Genomic DNA, 15,158 nt, shown 5'->3' on the forward strand with positions numbered 1-15,158 from the left:
GGTGGCGGCCGCCTCTCCCCTCCCTGCCGCTCCGCGCCTTGCCTGCTCCTGCCCTTGCTCCGTGGCCGTGAGGCCCCTTCAGCGGGGCGGCTGCGCCCAGTTTTGGCTGTCGCGCAGCGCAGCATCAGCGTGCGAGCGGCTGCAGGCAGTTTCCCTTCTCCGGTCCTTCAAACCCGCCCTGGCCCTCTGAGCCGCCTCGCTTGCGGTGCCGCAGGGGTCGGCCCCGGTCCCCTCAGAGCGGTGCCTTAAAACTCATCGGAAAATGAGAAGTGCCTGCCTTGTTTTTAATCCAAGTCTTGCCCTTAATTTGCCGTAGAGATTCAGCAGACTTTGCTTGCTCACGGTAATGACCTGCTGCTGCTCAAATTTCTTTGTACTGGCATATGGGCCTCCCTCCTTTTGTGCGAGCTGGAATTTTCAGTCCTTGTCGTTTTGCTCGCCTTTAAAAATTTATTACTGGAGATGGGGATTTTTATATAGAGAAGCTAAGGCAAGGAGTCATGTTTCATTACTGCCTCTCATTAACTCCCCTTAACAGTATCAGAATTAATAGACTAAATGTTTTTGTACGTCTCTCATTTTAAGATTCCTTTTTGTCTAATGCTCCCCTAAACTCTTCTGGGTGTCTGAAGTTACATACCAGTCTACTCTTTATTAAATAATCGATGCTGGTATTTTTTACTGCCGAGTATGGAAATAAATTACCTGATAAAAAAAGATGCTGGTTTCTGCTGTAGCAAAGCATGGAAACAGCCCTTCATTTTTCATTCTAGTGATGTGATGGATACTATAGGGTTTTAGTTGTGTTCAGATATGTCCCAGTAAATACAATAAGTGATATTATTTTATATTTTTTACTGGGGGAAGAGTAATTTAGCTGGCTAAAGTTTCATACCAAGTGTATCAACAGAGCAAGAAGAGATGGCCTATTGTAAGTTGGGAGTCTCGCATGTTTTTTTAATGAAATAAATAAATAAGGCCTGTTTCTTACTGCAACCTCAAAATAAAATGTAATAACAAGTATGAAAACCTCAGCCATTTCTGTAGCTGTCTTTTACAATCTGTCTGCTCCACTAAAAACACTCAGAGTAAATATGCCAAGTTTTTGTATTTATCAACTATGCTGCTTGCTGCTAATGTTTTTTTGTTGCAGTTGGTAGATTAAAACCTCTTATTAATTACAACTTCTTGATTAGCAACCCAAAGTTGGAAAAAAAAATACACTAATTATGGGTTTCTTCCTGCTTTGGGTGTAGATTGGGTATTTGACTCTTGCTCTGCCTTGTCAGGGCTGTAACAGGGAGATAAAGGGATAATCTTGCAAACCATGTATTTTTGATAGCCAGAGTTAGGCATAAAATAAACATTAGTTTAAAATGCAACTTGAAATGCTGAGTAGAAATTAGAAGACCCTTCGCTCTGATCAGCCCTGTTGTCCTTACTTAACATGCACATTTTAGTTGTATATGTGTTCTGATATCCACATAATTGAAGTCTAAATAGTGAAATGTTTCACTCTGCTTGAATGGTCAACTGTAAAAGTAAATGTAATTGGGGGGATTGCTCTTGAATATAGTGCTAGACTTTCCAATAAAGGGGTACCCTTAAAGGGAGTACTGATGTCAGTACTAACTGTACTGGGTAAGTCTTACCACACAGCAGAATATGATAGTTGTCCCATCCTTGGAAATATTCTAGGGTGAAAGCCTAGAAAACTGCTACTAAACAAGGACCGGGTTAGTGTTTTCAAGGGAGTTGTCAGACAATGCTAAAGATACAGGAAATTCTCTGCTGGAATGCTGCTCTGCATTAAGAGAAATCAAGTCTGGTTTACATCAGTGCAATATTTGTTAGTATCTCCCAGAGTACTTCTTTAACTGATATTTAAAACCACAAGAGCAAATGATAATCAGTGCAATATACACAAAATACCTCTACTTTTTCTTAAATTGTTAAAACTAAGCTCCTTAAAAAGTAATAATAAGCAAAGAATAAGACCGAAAATATGGAAGTAGTTTGCAGTCATGATTCATTTGGCAGTTTTCAACCAATTTTAGTTTTCTGCAGCTAGCTTTTCACCAGTGATGCTTATGGAGCATGAATTACTGAAAAGATGAGCTGTACTGTATCCTGCTTTGGTCGTGGAAAAGATGTCTAGTCAGTGTGATGGCACAGTTGTTACTGTGGACAGTGGTTTTATTTTTCTTAAAATCTTATTTTGACAACAGTGGCCATAAGCCGTCACAGTTCTTAAATAGGATTGGCCCTAGCTGTCATACAGAGTGATTTGCTTACTGACAATGAACAAGGGCACCATATTAGTAATGTCCCCTTCCAAAATATTCAAATGAGTTTTCATAGTATAGGACGTGCTTGATACAAAATGTAACAGTAAAAGTAACATCTAGGATCCTGGGGAGCTGCTGAATGAAAAGCTCATCCCCTGTCTTTGATGAAAGGAATTTCTGTCACTCCAAGAGTATGGTTGTGCTTGAGGATTTTCCTCAGTTGGCAGGCAGAGTCCAGGCTAGGAACTGTGGTTCTGGTTTTGCTTTCACTCTCCTTTAAGGGTGCATTTTCACAGACACCTTTCAGCAACCATGAGCCTGCACAGTTGTCAAGAAATTGTGCCCTGCTTCCAACAAACAGTGCTTTTCTGCCTCAGAGGAGCCTCTATATCAGAGTGGATTTGGCTGAGAACTGATCTCTTGGGGTCAAAGGGGTCTGTAAGGTGCACAGTTAGTTGTTGCAGAAGAAAAATAGCAGCTTTACATCAGTTTAAGTTGATGGAGGAGCTCTACTCTTAAACCTTTTAAGGTGAGACTGGGATTTTTTTACAGTCAGAACCTCTGTTATTACTTCCAAGCTTGTGAACCCTTTTTTTACTGTATGCTGCTGTGTTATATCTTTGTGTATGTGTATATCCAGCATTGAGCAGCGTTTTCGTGGGGTGTTGCTTTAGGCTTTCCAGTCATGTTCCAAGAGCTCTTTGCAAAGAATTTAACAAAGATGATCATAGTCCAATCCAAATAGTCTTGGAGATGTGTATTAAAAACACAATTGTGCTGTATTTTGGAAATGATGGTAAGGTTTTTCTGATGAGGAAGGTGAGTAGAATTGCTCTTCTCTGGAAGAAAGGTGAGAAATTAAGTAGGAGTGGAATTGAAACACTTTAGTCTTCACATGACTAGCAATCTTCCTTTTTTTTTTTTTTATTTTAACCAATATGCTTTTGATGGAAGGATGTTAACTGTTCTTTCTTTCTTTCTTTCTTCCTTTTTAGCTTGGTTTTACTCTTGGCAATGTGGTTGGGATGTATCTGGCTCAGAACTATGATGTGAGTATCCTTGTAGTCTCAGAGTTAAACCTATTCTGAACTGAAAATATAACGAAAATAGAACTAAATCAGTTGTTACTTTGACACTTTATTGTATTTAAACACAATGCAGATCGTACTGACTTTTGTTACAGATGAACTCAAATGTAAATGGAACCAAAACATCTACATCTTTGATATCTGCTCTGTGATGGAGTAATGCTTAGAGCCTTGACTGGTGTTGGGGCCCTAGAGTACATGTATGGTAAACAGGCATCTATACAGATAGAGTTAGGAGAAACAGAAAAGGTTTAGCAGTTGCTCATGGATTGTACTGGTGCTGAAATACTAGTTTCCTGACTCAAATAGTTTGTCTGCTTACAGTGTCTCCACTTAGTACACCTGCTTACTGCTTAAAAATCCTTCAGAGCATCTGAAATTTCTGTTTTCTGTACCAGTAATGAAAATAAGTTTTGCCAGCTTTTTTTTGAAAATTCAGCACGTGCTTCTACTTTAAATAATATATTGACCTGCAGTCTTCTTTCCTTCCTTTCTAACAATGAGAAAAGAAAGAATATTAACTTTCTTTCCTCAGTTCTCACAGTGAACAGAGACTTTTCCCTGTGAGAGTTAGAGTAGAAGAAGATTTAGAGTTGAGTCTTCAATACTTCAATATCAGGAATGAGACACTGCTGGACTTGCTACTCACAAACCAAGAAAACCCTTTGTAATTTCTCAGTTAGGGATAGCTTTGGCTGCAGTGATCACAGTATTGTGGAGTCTGAGATCCTGCTGAACATGCAGGAGTGTTCAACAGTGGGAGTACTAACCGAACTTAGTACTTTGAGTACTAACGCACTAAGACAATGGTTTTAGATTTTAGAAGAGCAGGCTTTAGCTCACTCAGAGCTCAGTTGGGAAGGGATCCCTGGGAAGCTTCCATGGAGGATAAAGGAGCTAGTAAGTGCTGGGAGCTCTTTTCAAGAATATTCTGGAAGCACAAAATCAGTTCATCCCCTTTAAAGGTAAGGGAAGTCAGTGAAGCAAGAGACTCCCTTGGCTTAACTGTGAGCTTCTGAGTGTGCTCAAAACCAGAAGAGAAGTGTACCAGAGATGGAAAAGCAGATGAACACCTGTTGAGAACTACAGGGGCATTGCCAGGGCGTACAGAGATGCAGTTAGAAAACCAAAAGCTCAGCTCAAACTGAAATTGGCCAGAGATGTCAAAAACTACAAGAAATGGTTCTTTAGGTATGTAAACAACAAGCAGAAATAAAAGGAAAATATTGGCTCACTGTTAAACAGGAGAGGTGAATTAGTCACCAACAGTGCTGAAAAGGCAGAGGTTCTCAGCATTTTTTTCACCTCTGTCTTTACCTGCACTGTTAGGCCCCAGGCCTTGGGAACAAAAATCTAGTTTGATACAAACACAGACCCACTGTCACTAAAGGAAGAGTTGATATGCAGACTGTTACAGAAGTGTGACCCCTACAGCTTGGTGGGTCCAGACATCCACCCAATGGTCTTAAGAGAGCTGTCTGATGTTGTCGTAAGGCTGCTCTCCATAATCTTTGAGAAGTGATGGAGGTTAGGGGATGTCCCAGAAGGCTGGAAGAATGCTGATGTCACCCCCATCTACAAGACGGGCTTAAAGGTGGATTGAGGAAATTACAGACTCATCAGTCTTACTTCATTCCCTGGGAAAGTTATAGAACGAATCCTCCTGGGGGCTATTACAAGTCAAATGAATCATGCGATTGGGAAAAGCCAGCATGGATTCACCAAGGGCAAATCATGCTTGACAAACCTGATTGCCTTCTCCGACAAAGTAATCTGCTTGGTTGATGTGGGGTGAGCAGTGGACGTTGTCTACCTGGATTTCTTGAAGGCTTTTAATGCAGTTCCCCAAAGCCTCCTCCTAGAGAAAGTGGTGTGTTACAGTCTAGACAAGTGGTCTGTGCTGGGCATGGGGAACTGGCTGTCAGGGTGCACCCAGAGGGTGATGGTAAATAGCTCCTTTTCAAACTGGCAACCTGTCACAAGTGGGGTCCCCCAGGGATCGATAGTAGGCCCAGTGCTGTTTAATATCTTCGTAAGTGATCTGAATGATGGGTTCAGGTGTACCCTAATGAAGTTTGCTCATGATACCAAACTGAGCAGGTCAGTGGACACTCCGGAAGGGAGAGTTACCCTGCAGGAAGACCTGGATACGCTGGAAGAGTGGGCTCCAAAGAACGGTATGAATTTCAGCAAGGACAAGCGTAAGGTCTAGCACCTAGGAAAACATAATCCAGGAGCGCAGCAGAGGCTGGTATCTTACCTGGATGGGGAGCAGCTCTGTGGAAAGGGACCTGGGGGTCCTGCTGGACAACAGGCTCAATATGAGTGAACAGTGAGCTGCAGCATCAAAGAAAACCAACAGGATGCTGGGTTGCATCAACAAAGGCATCACCAGCAGAGATAAATAAGTCATTATCCCATTCTACTCATCAGTTGTCAGACCACACCTGGAATAGTGTGTTCAGTTTTGGTCCCCACTATGCAAAAAAGATATGGCCAGGATGGAGAGGGTTCAGAGGAGGGCTGCAAAGATGATCAGGGGACTGGGAAGCCTGTTGTTTGAAGAAAGGCTGAGATAACTAGATCTGTTCAGCCTTGAGAAGAGAAGGCTTCGGGGACACCTTGTCACCATGTTCAAGTATTTAAAGGGTGACTACAAAGAAGATGGAGATTCACTTTTTACAAGGAGTCACTTTGAAAAGATGAGGGGTAATGGGCACAAGTTACTCCTGAAGAGATTCTGATTGGACACAAGTGGAAAAATTTTCACAATGAGAACAATTGGCCACTGGAATAATCTCCCCATGGAAGTGGGTTCCCCAACGCTGGACCCTTTTAATGTTTGACTGGACAGGGTGCTGGGCCGTCTTGTCTAGACAGTGCTTTTGCCAGAAAGGTTGGACCCGATGATCCTTGAGATCCCTTCCAACCTGGTATTCTATGATTCGGTGATTCAATACAAGCTTTTAATTTCTGCAGTCAGCCACTTAGCTGTTTACAGGCTAGAGGAGTTAATGAAATTTGACATGACTTTCTTATGCAATCTATATTAGCCTAGTTTTGAAAAATAAGCTGTTGAGGTTCAAATCTCTGATGATATTTACATTTTGCTTTCCTCTCATCTTTAGTATTGAAGTCATCTTGCTTGCAGAATTTATTTTTTGCTCCTTGCTCATGCGCAGACTTTTGTGATGCTTCCTGTCTAGTCACTCCAGTAAGAATACTAATAAAAGGATGCTTTTTCTTTCCAATACATGTTTTATAGTGTTATGAAAATGTAGTCATAAAAACATATTTGGGTGTATGTATTGTAAGCATAGTGTAGTGCTCTTCTGGCAGCACTAATAAAGTACTGCCACAAGAGGGAGACTTAGGCTTTTGATATGCAGGAAATGGTTCCCTGGGAATGTAACACTGACTTGCAGGATGAACATGGTAGTTTTATCACTGGTATCAAAGATGATTGGTTTAAATGACATCTAAGGTAAACTTGTTATGATGTGGCCCTAATTTTGCGGCTGTACACTCATGTGGAGGATTCTGCTGACAGCGGTGGAGTTCTCTTGGTTTACTTCAAATTACAGGCTGGGCTCTTGCCTTCCCTTTCAAAGTTAAGCTGTTCAAGCAAAAGAAATTAAGAGCAAAATTTATGATACTACCTGTACTATCAACCTAAAACCATCCAGTGAGATTTGAGCAGTCTGTCTGGATTAACTTCCCTTCTGCTCTGTGGTTAGGTTACATATGAAGTAAAAGCCCATGATTTTTTTCACAACTACCAGTGGGAACTTTGCTTTACTTTCATTTTAATCAGTTAGCTTGGTAAAATCCTGTGTTGTCAATTCCCAGTTTTATCTAGTCATGAGATAATCCATTCCCTGCCACTAAAATCTGTTGCTTTTTTTTTTAAAAAAAAAAAAAAAAAAAGCAACATTTACAGTTGGATTGCTTTATTAAAATGCTTTTATTTGCAAGAAAAAGCTGAACTTTTGAAGTTCATAAGCAATAAATCGAATTTTCATTCAGATGTGACACTGCAACAGGTTACCAATTCGCAATGCAGTAGAATCCTCTAATGGGGAATTTTCGTTCCCAAAAACTGGACCAGAACTATTTCTTCGTAAATTTCTTGAGAACATATTTGATGCTTGTGCACATCTCTTTTGTCTTGGTTTGTGATCAATATAATGCAGTCTCATTTCACCTCTGAAAGTTAGTATTAAACTCTGTCCATCAGTGCTTAAATCGGCTTATTCTTGGTAGTCTGTCCTCTTTCATTTGAGGAAGCCAGACTGGTCTTACTATATTTCCTGTGAAGTGATCTTTTTTACTCCCTCCTGTTTCCATCACCAGTGGATGCCTTTTCAGTCTTAAAAATCTAAAATATTTCCTGAAGCTTCATGTGAGGTGCTTTCATCTGCCATGTGCTTGATTTTGCTTTGTTTTTAACCTCTGTGCAAGGTAACAGATCCTGGAAGCAAATATCTTTTAGAAACCAGTTTAAACTGCATAGAATTTCTTGCTGTATTTATAGCATTGTGTTTCCTGCTGAGGCTCATGTAGTTCAGGATTTTTTGTTAATTTATGTGGGTTTTGATTGGGTTTTGGTTTTGTCTTTAAAGATTCCTAACATTGCAAAGAAGCTTGAAGATTTTAAGAAGGATGTGGAAGCGAAGAAGAAACCTCCCAGTGACAAATCCTAAGAGAGCGATGTTACCCAGATCACCTCTGTGCATGCATCAAGGATGCAATTTACCTTTCAGAGAAGAAAGATCAAGTAGAGAGTTGGCGTGGAAGGTTTCTCTACTTTCAGTCTCCTAGAACTGGAATGTCCTTTTGAAAGAGCAGTTGTGAACTTTTCCTGGGCCTGATTTTCAAGAGTTTCAGAATTTGGACTTGCAGCTGATATGTGACTGGATAAGATAATTTGTATTTTTCATTATGCTTTTCCTAATATTTTGTAACCCATTTTTACCTGATCCTGTTAGTCCTGTTACTGTGCGTACCTCATACTTTATAATACCCTGGTTCTTAGAATATCACAAAAGAAATTAAATGCATCAAGAAGTAACTTCCAGGGTTTCTTGTCATTTGTTGTGAGCAGCGGTACTTCATTGTCCTTAAGATTCTCATTCCATTATTGGAGATAGGAAAGTTCATTTATCAAACTAGGAACCTGAGTGGGAGAGGAGAGCCCTTGCTTTTTCCATTACATTAAATGATCACCTCCAGCAGTGTAGACTTTGCACAAACATGGCTGATATCAAAAAGTATAAGAGGCTGTCATCCTTAACCTATGTTTCAAATTCATTGTTTCTTCTATTATTGTCTCTTCCTCTTCTTTCCCTTCTGCTTGATTACTTGATGATGTCTCTAGAGCAATGAGGAGGATGGGAGAGAGAAGAGTTATCTTCCATAAGTGGTAGTTGGGGCATATGGAGGTCAGCAGTTACATTGTGAATCCAAACCATTCATTTTATGTACTTAATGGTCCAGTTTGTGTAGTTCTAAGTATGCTTTTTTTAACTGCCTCTTGGTGTGCAACAAGGACTAGAGCTCAGTATTTCTATCAAATATGTCTGGTATTCCTGTTACTTCCTCATTCCTCTGCATGGTCTTCAGCCCACTGCCTTTACATTTGGTTCAGTTGTCTACTATGTATTTTCTTAGGATTAGAACCATTTATCTGCTGTCCCCCTTACTGTTTGTTTGGTCTACTCTTCTTCACCCGTTGCTGTCACTAAAAACCCTGGTGTGTGAGAAAATACACATTGTATTGTATCACTGTCCTTTTCTGTTTGAACAGAAAGCAAAGTCTGCATTTGGAAACCAGTCTGTTGTAAATTCTTTTGTAAATTCTGAAGAAAGTATTGCCATAATTTGAATAGATGTAACTTTTATTAATTCAACAATATCAAATAAATTTTTTTTTTTTTCTGTAAAATATGAGGGACCCATCAACTCTCTAAGGTGGCTTAAATCATTGAGTCTTCTTGACAGTCTTTTTCAGAATGTAAGGGACAAAGAAAAGTACCAAAAAGATACTCTCCTTGCTTTTATTAGCAATGCCTGCTGACGGACTGCTATGGACAAGTAGGAGGAACAAGCACAGAGAATGACCTCCTCTATTCCTTCAGGCCCTTGATTAAAGCATACTGTGGTGGGCTGACCCTGGCTGGATGGTAGGTGCCCACTAGGGGTGCTCTACCACTGCCCCTGGGTAGGGGAGAGAAGATACAACAAAAGGCTCAGGGGTCAAGATAAGGACAGGGAGAGATCATTCACCAGTTACTGTCACAGGCAAAACACTTTACTTGGGGAAAAGTTAGTGTTTTATTTATTACCAATCAAATCAGAGTAGGATAATGAAAAATAAAACCAAATCCTAGAAACACCTTCCCATCCACCCCTCCCTTGTTCCCTGGCTTAACTTTACTCCTGATTTTCTCTACCTCCTCCCATCCCAGTGGCACAGGGAATTGGGGGTTGGTTGTGGTCAGTTTATCACACATTGTTTCTGCTGCTCCTTCCTCCTTTGGGGGAGGACTCCTCACACTCTTCACCTGCTCCAGTGTGGGGTCCCTCCCACAGGAGACAGTTCTCCACAAACTTCTCCATGAGTCCTTTCCATGGGCTGCAGTCCTTCAGGAACAGACAGCTCCAGTGTGGGTTCCCCACAGGGTCACAAGTCCTGCCAGCAAAGTTGCTCCAGCGTGGGCTCCTCAGTCCACGGGTCCTGCCAGGAGCCTGCTCCAGCACGGGCTTCCCACAGGGTCATAGCCTCCTTTGGGCACCCATCTGCTCTGGTGTGGGGTCTCCATGGGCTGCAGGTGGAGATCTGCTCCACCGTTACCCTCCATGGGTGCAGGGCACAGCTGCCTTACCATGGGCTGCACCACGGGCTGCAGGGGAATCTCTGCTTCAGTGCCTGGAGCATCTCCTCCCCCTCCTTCACTGACCTTGGTGTCTGCAGGGTTGTTCCTCTCACACACTCTCCTCTCTTTGGCTGCAGGTGCAGTTTTTTTTTCTCCCTTCTTAAATATGTTATCCCAGAGGCACTATCACCATTGCTGATAGGCTCAGCGTTGGCCAGCAACGGGTCCACCCTGAAGCCGGCTGGCATTGGCTCTATTAGACGTAGGGGAACCTTCTAGCAGCTTCTCACAGAAGCCACCCCTGTAATGCCCCTGTTACTAAAACCTTGCCACACAAACCCAATATACATATCTAGAGTGTTTCTCCATTAGTATTTTAGTTAGAGTAACGATTGTGCCTTCAAAGCAAATTGTCCTTATACCATGTTTTCATTCTCATCATGGGAAAGCTAGAGCACATGGGCTGGATTCCTTTCAGAAGAAGCTAAACCAGAAGATGTCTTTTGATATCTAGTGGGTATTTAGTCCATTAGACAGGCCTAGAGACATTCAGAGGGAAAATATCCCAAGTGTTAGGCACTAACTATTTTGCTCTGTAGATCCAGTGGACTGTGCTGTTGAGGTAAACATAGCATGAAAGCTTTTATGTACAGGACTCCCCACGTAACCATTGTTGTTTTCACCGTCTACCACAAAGCTGTTATTTCAGATACATGTGGGTGGATTCCAAACTCAGGAGTTTTCAGTGAATCGGCAAAGATATATTTACAGAATACCTTATGCCAAACTTTTGCTTCCTTTTCTAAAGTTTGGTGATGACAAGAGTTCTTCCACAATGCAGTCCTGAAGTTGAGGAAGGGATTTCTAATCTAAAGATTCTCCTTAAAGAATATAAATATATATTTTTATATATATATATATATATATATATTTATAAATATATGAGAAATATTTCACCTGTCGTTCCACATCCTTCCTTTTACCATCTGTCCTGAAATGTGTAGCTGACATAAAAGCTTTCAGTTGTTGCTAATGAATATTTGTCAAGTTTAAAAGCTACCTTAAGTCAGACAATCTTAGTAGCTATGTTACCAACTCACTCTAAAGTAAACACTCTAAAAAACTCAGGGAGAAATTATTTTTACCACATAACATTAGTTATTAGAAACCTTGTGGTAGCCATATGTGTTGATTCCGGTATGTCCTTGGTGAAGGGAATTCACAAATTACAGCTATGTTTACGATTATTGAAGTAGTGGTGTATGCTCTGGTCTTTGTAGGGGTTTTGCATTAGCTTTTATAGACTTAAGACCAAACTGAAGGAACTGTCTTCCACTCGCAAAAACTTCTTCATAGAGTGAGACAGCACTGCACAGATGTCTTATTGCTTTCATGAATGTGATGAACTTAGTTTCCCCCAGCTTCCTTCTCCCCCCTCCTCCTGCTCTTTCTTTCCTATTCTTGAGCAGAGTTTTGAAAAATACTGGCTCTAACCCATTCATATTTCTTTGCTTGTCATGTAAAATTATGTTAGTGTTTAAAATAGGATTTCTTTTCTCAAACATGCTTTATGTTCTTCCTTTTCTTTACATGGAGATGAGAAAGGAAATAATATCCAAAATCTCTTTTATTTGTTGCCAAACAGGCCTGTGTTACTCTAGAAGTGTAATTTGGAGCTGAAACTTTCAGCTGAGCATTCCAAGCAGATGTTTGGATATCTTTTTTTCATATCAGATTAGGAAGTGAACCAGCTACAGCTGTAGTGCTGGAGAGACAATTTATGTTCGTTAGTATTAAAGACAGGACTTCTTAAGTGTTTCACACTGTTTGCCACACTTTACATTTTAGCTCAAGCTGTCTTTTTTGTCCTACATAGTAAGCTGGAGAGCTGGATAATATTATAACACAGTTCTTGTCAGCTTTGCAACTACTGTATAACACATTTTACTTAACTGATTCAGCCTGAGGCTATCCTAGATGATACTAAAGGTTAACCTTATATTTCAGAAGGCAGAGAGTACACACAGATAGTGACAGCTTGATGCAGGTCTTGCATCTGAGGGCTCAGAGGGCTTTGGTGTCATAGCAGGTGGTATCATAGCAGGTCACAGGATGAATGCACTTTCAAGATAACTAGGAGCAAGTTTCCCATTTAACATGGGTACTGTGAATTTCTACACATTCAAAATGCCTATGTGGATAGCTGGAATTGCTAGCTAAAATATGCAGTCTTTCTTCCTTTGCTAGTTGTATTCAAATAGTTGTATTCATTTTCATGTATTGTTTCTTTTGAGACGTGACCTAGTAGCTGAAGGTTCGAGGCAAAGGGGGAGAAAAGGAAAATATGAGCTACTAACAGACTTCTAAAATATTTACTGTGGATTGCGACTGTTATTTTGTGATGGAAAATGCTGCCCTAAGGCTCTGGAGACCATCTTCCATTGTATACAGTAAGGGGTTAATACTGAAATATACAAAATGCCAGATAGCAAAGGTAATTATTAGCTTATTGGGCACCAGAGCTCAAATAAAGACAGTGGATTTACCTCACAGAACTTCACTCAATGAATGTTCAGTGGTGCAATTTTATGTCACAGAACCACAGTCCCTTGTCTCATGGTGTGTGCTCCATCCCTCAATCTTGGCCCTTGCGCAGGACTCACTCCAGTATGCCCAGTATGCCCTCTTGTACTGGGGAGCCCAGAACTGGACATAGCTGTCCAGATGTATTTCACCAGGGCTAAGAAGAGGGGAAGGATCACCTCATCCCTCAACCTGTGAAGGATGCTCTGCCTAATGCAGCTCAGAGTGCTACTGGGTTTCTTTGCCTCAGGGACACATTGCTGTCTCATGTTCAGCTTGCCTACCAGGACCCTCAGGTCCTTTTCTGCAAAGCTGCTTTCCAGCTAGTTGGCTCCAGCTTGTACTGGTGTGTGGGATTCTTCCTCCCCAAATACAGGACTTTGCATTTCTGTTTGTTGAACTTCATGACATTCATGTTGGTCCATTTCTCTGTTCTATGAAGGTCCACCACTAGACACTGTCCTGCAGCTGGACTTTGTGATGCTGACCACAACCCTTTAAGCCCAGCACTTCGTTCAGTTTTCAATCCACCTTACCATCCTCAATTTGTCTGTGAGGTTGTTGGGGAAGACCATGTCAAAAGCCTTGCCAAACAACATCAGTTGGTCTCCCCTCACCCACCAAGCTAGTACTTTTGTTGCACAAGTGCCAGGCTGGTCAGGCATCATTTCCCCTTCATAATTTCCTGCTGATTACTCCCAATCACTTTCTTGTCCTTCATATGTTTGGAAACAGCTTCCAGAAGGATTTGCTCCTTTACCTTCCCAAGGACTGAAGTGTGACTGACCAGCCTGTAGTTCCCCAAATCTTCCTCCTTGAAGATAGGAGTGGCATTTGCTTTCTTCCAGTCCTCAGGGGCCGCCCTGGATCACCGTAACCTTTCAAAGACAATAGAGAGTGGCCTCACAATGACATAGGCCAGCTCCCTCAGCATTTCTTTAGATTTCTGTTTTCAGCTGGTGTGCCTATAGAGGCCCTTCTTATTACAAAATTTGGAGCCAGGGGTGATTCCAGTGCAGTCAGTGTCCTCACCAGAGGGGCACAGCCCCACAGGTGTGTACACAGCAGGCAGCACCAGTGACTGGTAGAAGGGTCCGTTGTCAGCCCCAAGCACAGCAAGGGGGTTAACCAGGCCTAAAGTCCATCCGAAGAAGTCTGCTGAGAAAAAGGAGATGAAGCCAGAATGTTGACTGGAGATGAGGCTACAGCATGGGCTCAGCATCCATCCAAGAGACAAGGCCAAAGGCAGACAGGAGCCTGGAGCTCCAAATCTGTGCTTAAGGGGGGTTCGTGGGCCCAGGGGAAGAAGGTTTGGCTGGGAGTCCCAGATGAAGCTGGCCAGGGCCACCGAGGCACTCAGGGCCCTGGCATTGGCTTTCCTAATCCCATTTGGCTCAGTCAGATCACTAGTACCTTACCCAGGCACCTCCTGTAATTACTCAAAGACAAGCAAAATTTTAATGAAGCCAACTCTTTATGTCTTTACATTAGGTGGCATCATCTACATCAGAAACTTTTATTATGAATTCAGGTAAAGATACATGATTCCTGTTAATGTAGTGTATCACTCTTCACAGTGATATCTGATGAGTAAAGTAACATAGTGCTGATATAGCAGACAGGGCATTTCTCCATGGTGATGCTGTGGGGAGTTGTGGTACCTCTCAATTTATTGCCTTTGCGAAGACAGAATTTTTCCACTGTGGTTTTCCTTTGTGATTCTCCTTTGTCCCATGATGCTGGCAGCTGTGTGCACCAACAGCTGTTATGACTCGTCTATGCATGCTTTCTTGGAGAGATTTGTCACACATGCTGAACATCTGGAAATGTGCTTTGAAGGGCCCAGACTACTGTTGGCCCAGGTTATAGGTGGCCCTTAGGTTACTGGTGAAATTGAAATGTTTCAAAGGAAGAAATTGGGATTTTCAGAATTAATAAGGAGTTGATTTCATAAACCTAGATTATACTGTTTTTGCAGAAACATAACTGAGAATTGGTATTCCTGTGTAAAAATCAATATCCGCTGTATGTGATGCAGAATTATTCTAAATATTAGGAAGTGATGGTGGATATCAGAGTGCATATGTTACTAGTAAACTCCATAGAGAAATTTCCTGTACAGCTCTTTTTATTTTTGCCTCAGAGGGACAAGAAAGAGATACTTAGTTCTATTTGTTACACTTCTCGGTGGTATATGCTAACATTTACAAAGTCCCAAGCCAAGGTCATTTTTAATGAATTTGTATTGAGATAAAGTAGCTGCAGAGGTTATTTGCTTTTTCACCTGAAACATACATTAATTACAGACAAATTGACTTTCTTAA

At 41.5% G+C, this 15,158-nt stretch overlaps 1 protein-coding gene across 1 annotated transcript; it reads left to right on the forward strand.

Moving 5' to 3' along the window:
- The first annotated feature begins 647 nt into the window (after nucleotides 1–647).
- On the forward strand, nucleotides 648–9,320 carry STMP1 (short transmembrane mitochondrial protein 1). The gene is made up of 3 exons (XM_026867752.1): nucleotides 648–671; nucleotides 3,284–3,337; nucleotides 7,999–9,320. The coding sequence occupies exons 1-3, from the start codon at nucleotides 666–668 to the stop codon at nucleotides 8,077–8,079; spliced, it is 141 nt and encodes a 46-aa protein (XP_026723553.1). The 5' UTR covers nucleotides 648–665; the 3' UTR covers nucleotides 8,080–9,320.
- The last annotated feature ends 5,838 nt before the right edge of the window (nucleotides 9,321–15,158 follow it).

The sequence above is a fragment of the Athene cunicularia genome (assembly GCF_003259725.1).
Source record: "Athene cunicularia isolate RWA chromosome 1 unlocalized genomic scaffold, athCun1 chr1_part2, whole genome shotgun sequence".
Lineage (NCBI taxonomy): Eukaryota > Metazoa > Chordata > Aves > Strigiformes > Strigidae > Athene > Athene cunicularia.

Bases quoted from the DNA above. Each gene is read 5' to 3' on its own strand.
- STMP1 (XM_026867752.1), top strand. The intron at 3,338-7,998 runs GTGAGTATCCTT...TTGTCTTTAAAG, and splicing joins ATCTGGCTCAGAACTATGAT to ATTCCTAACATTGCAAAGAA.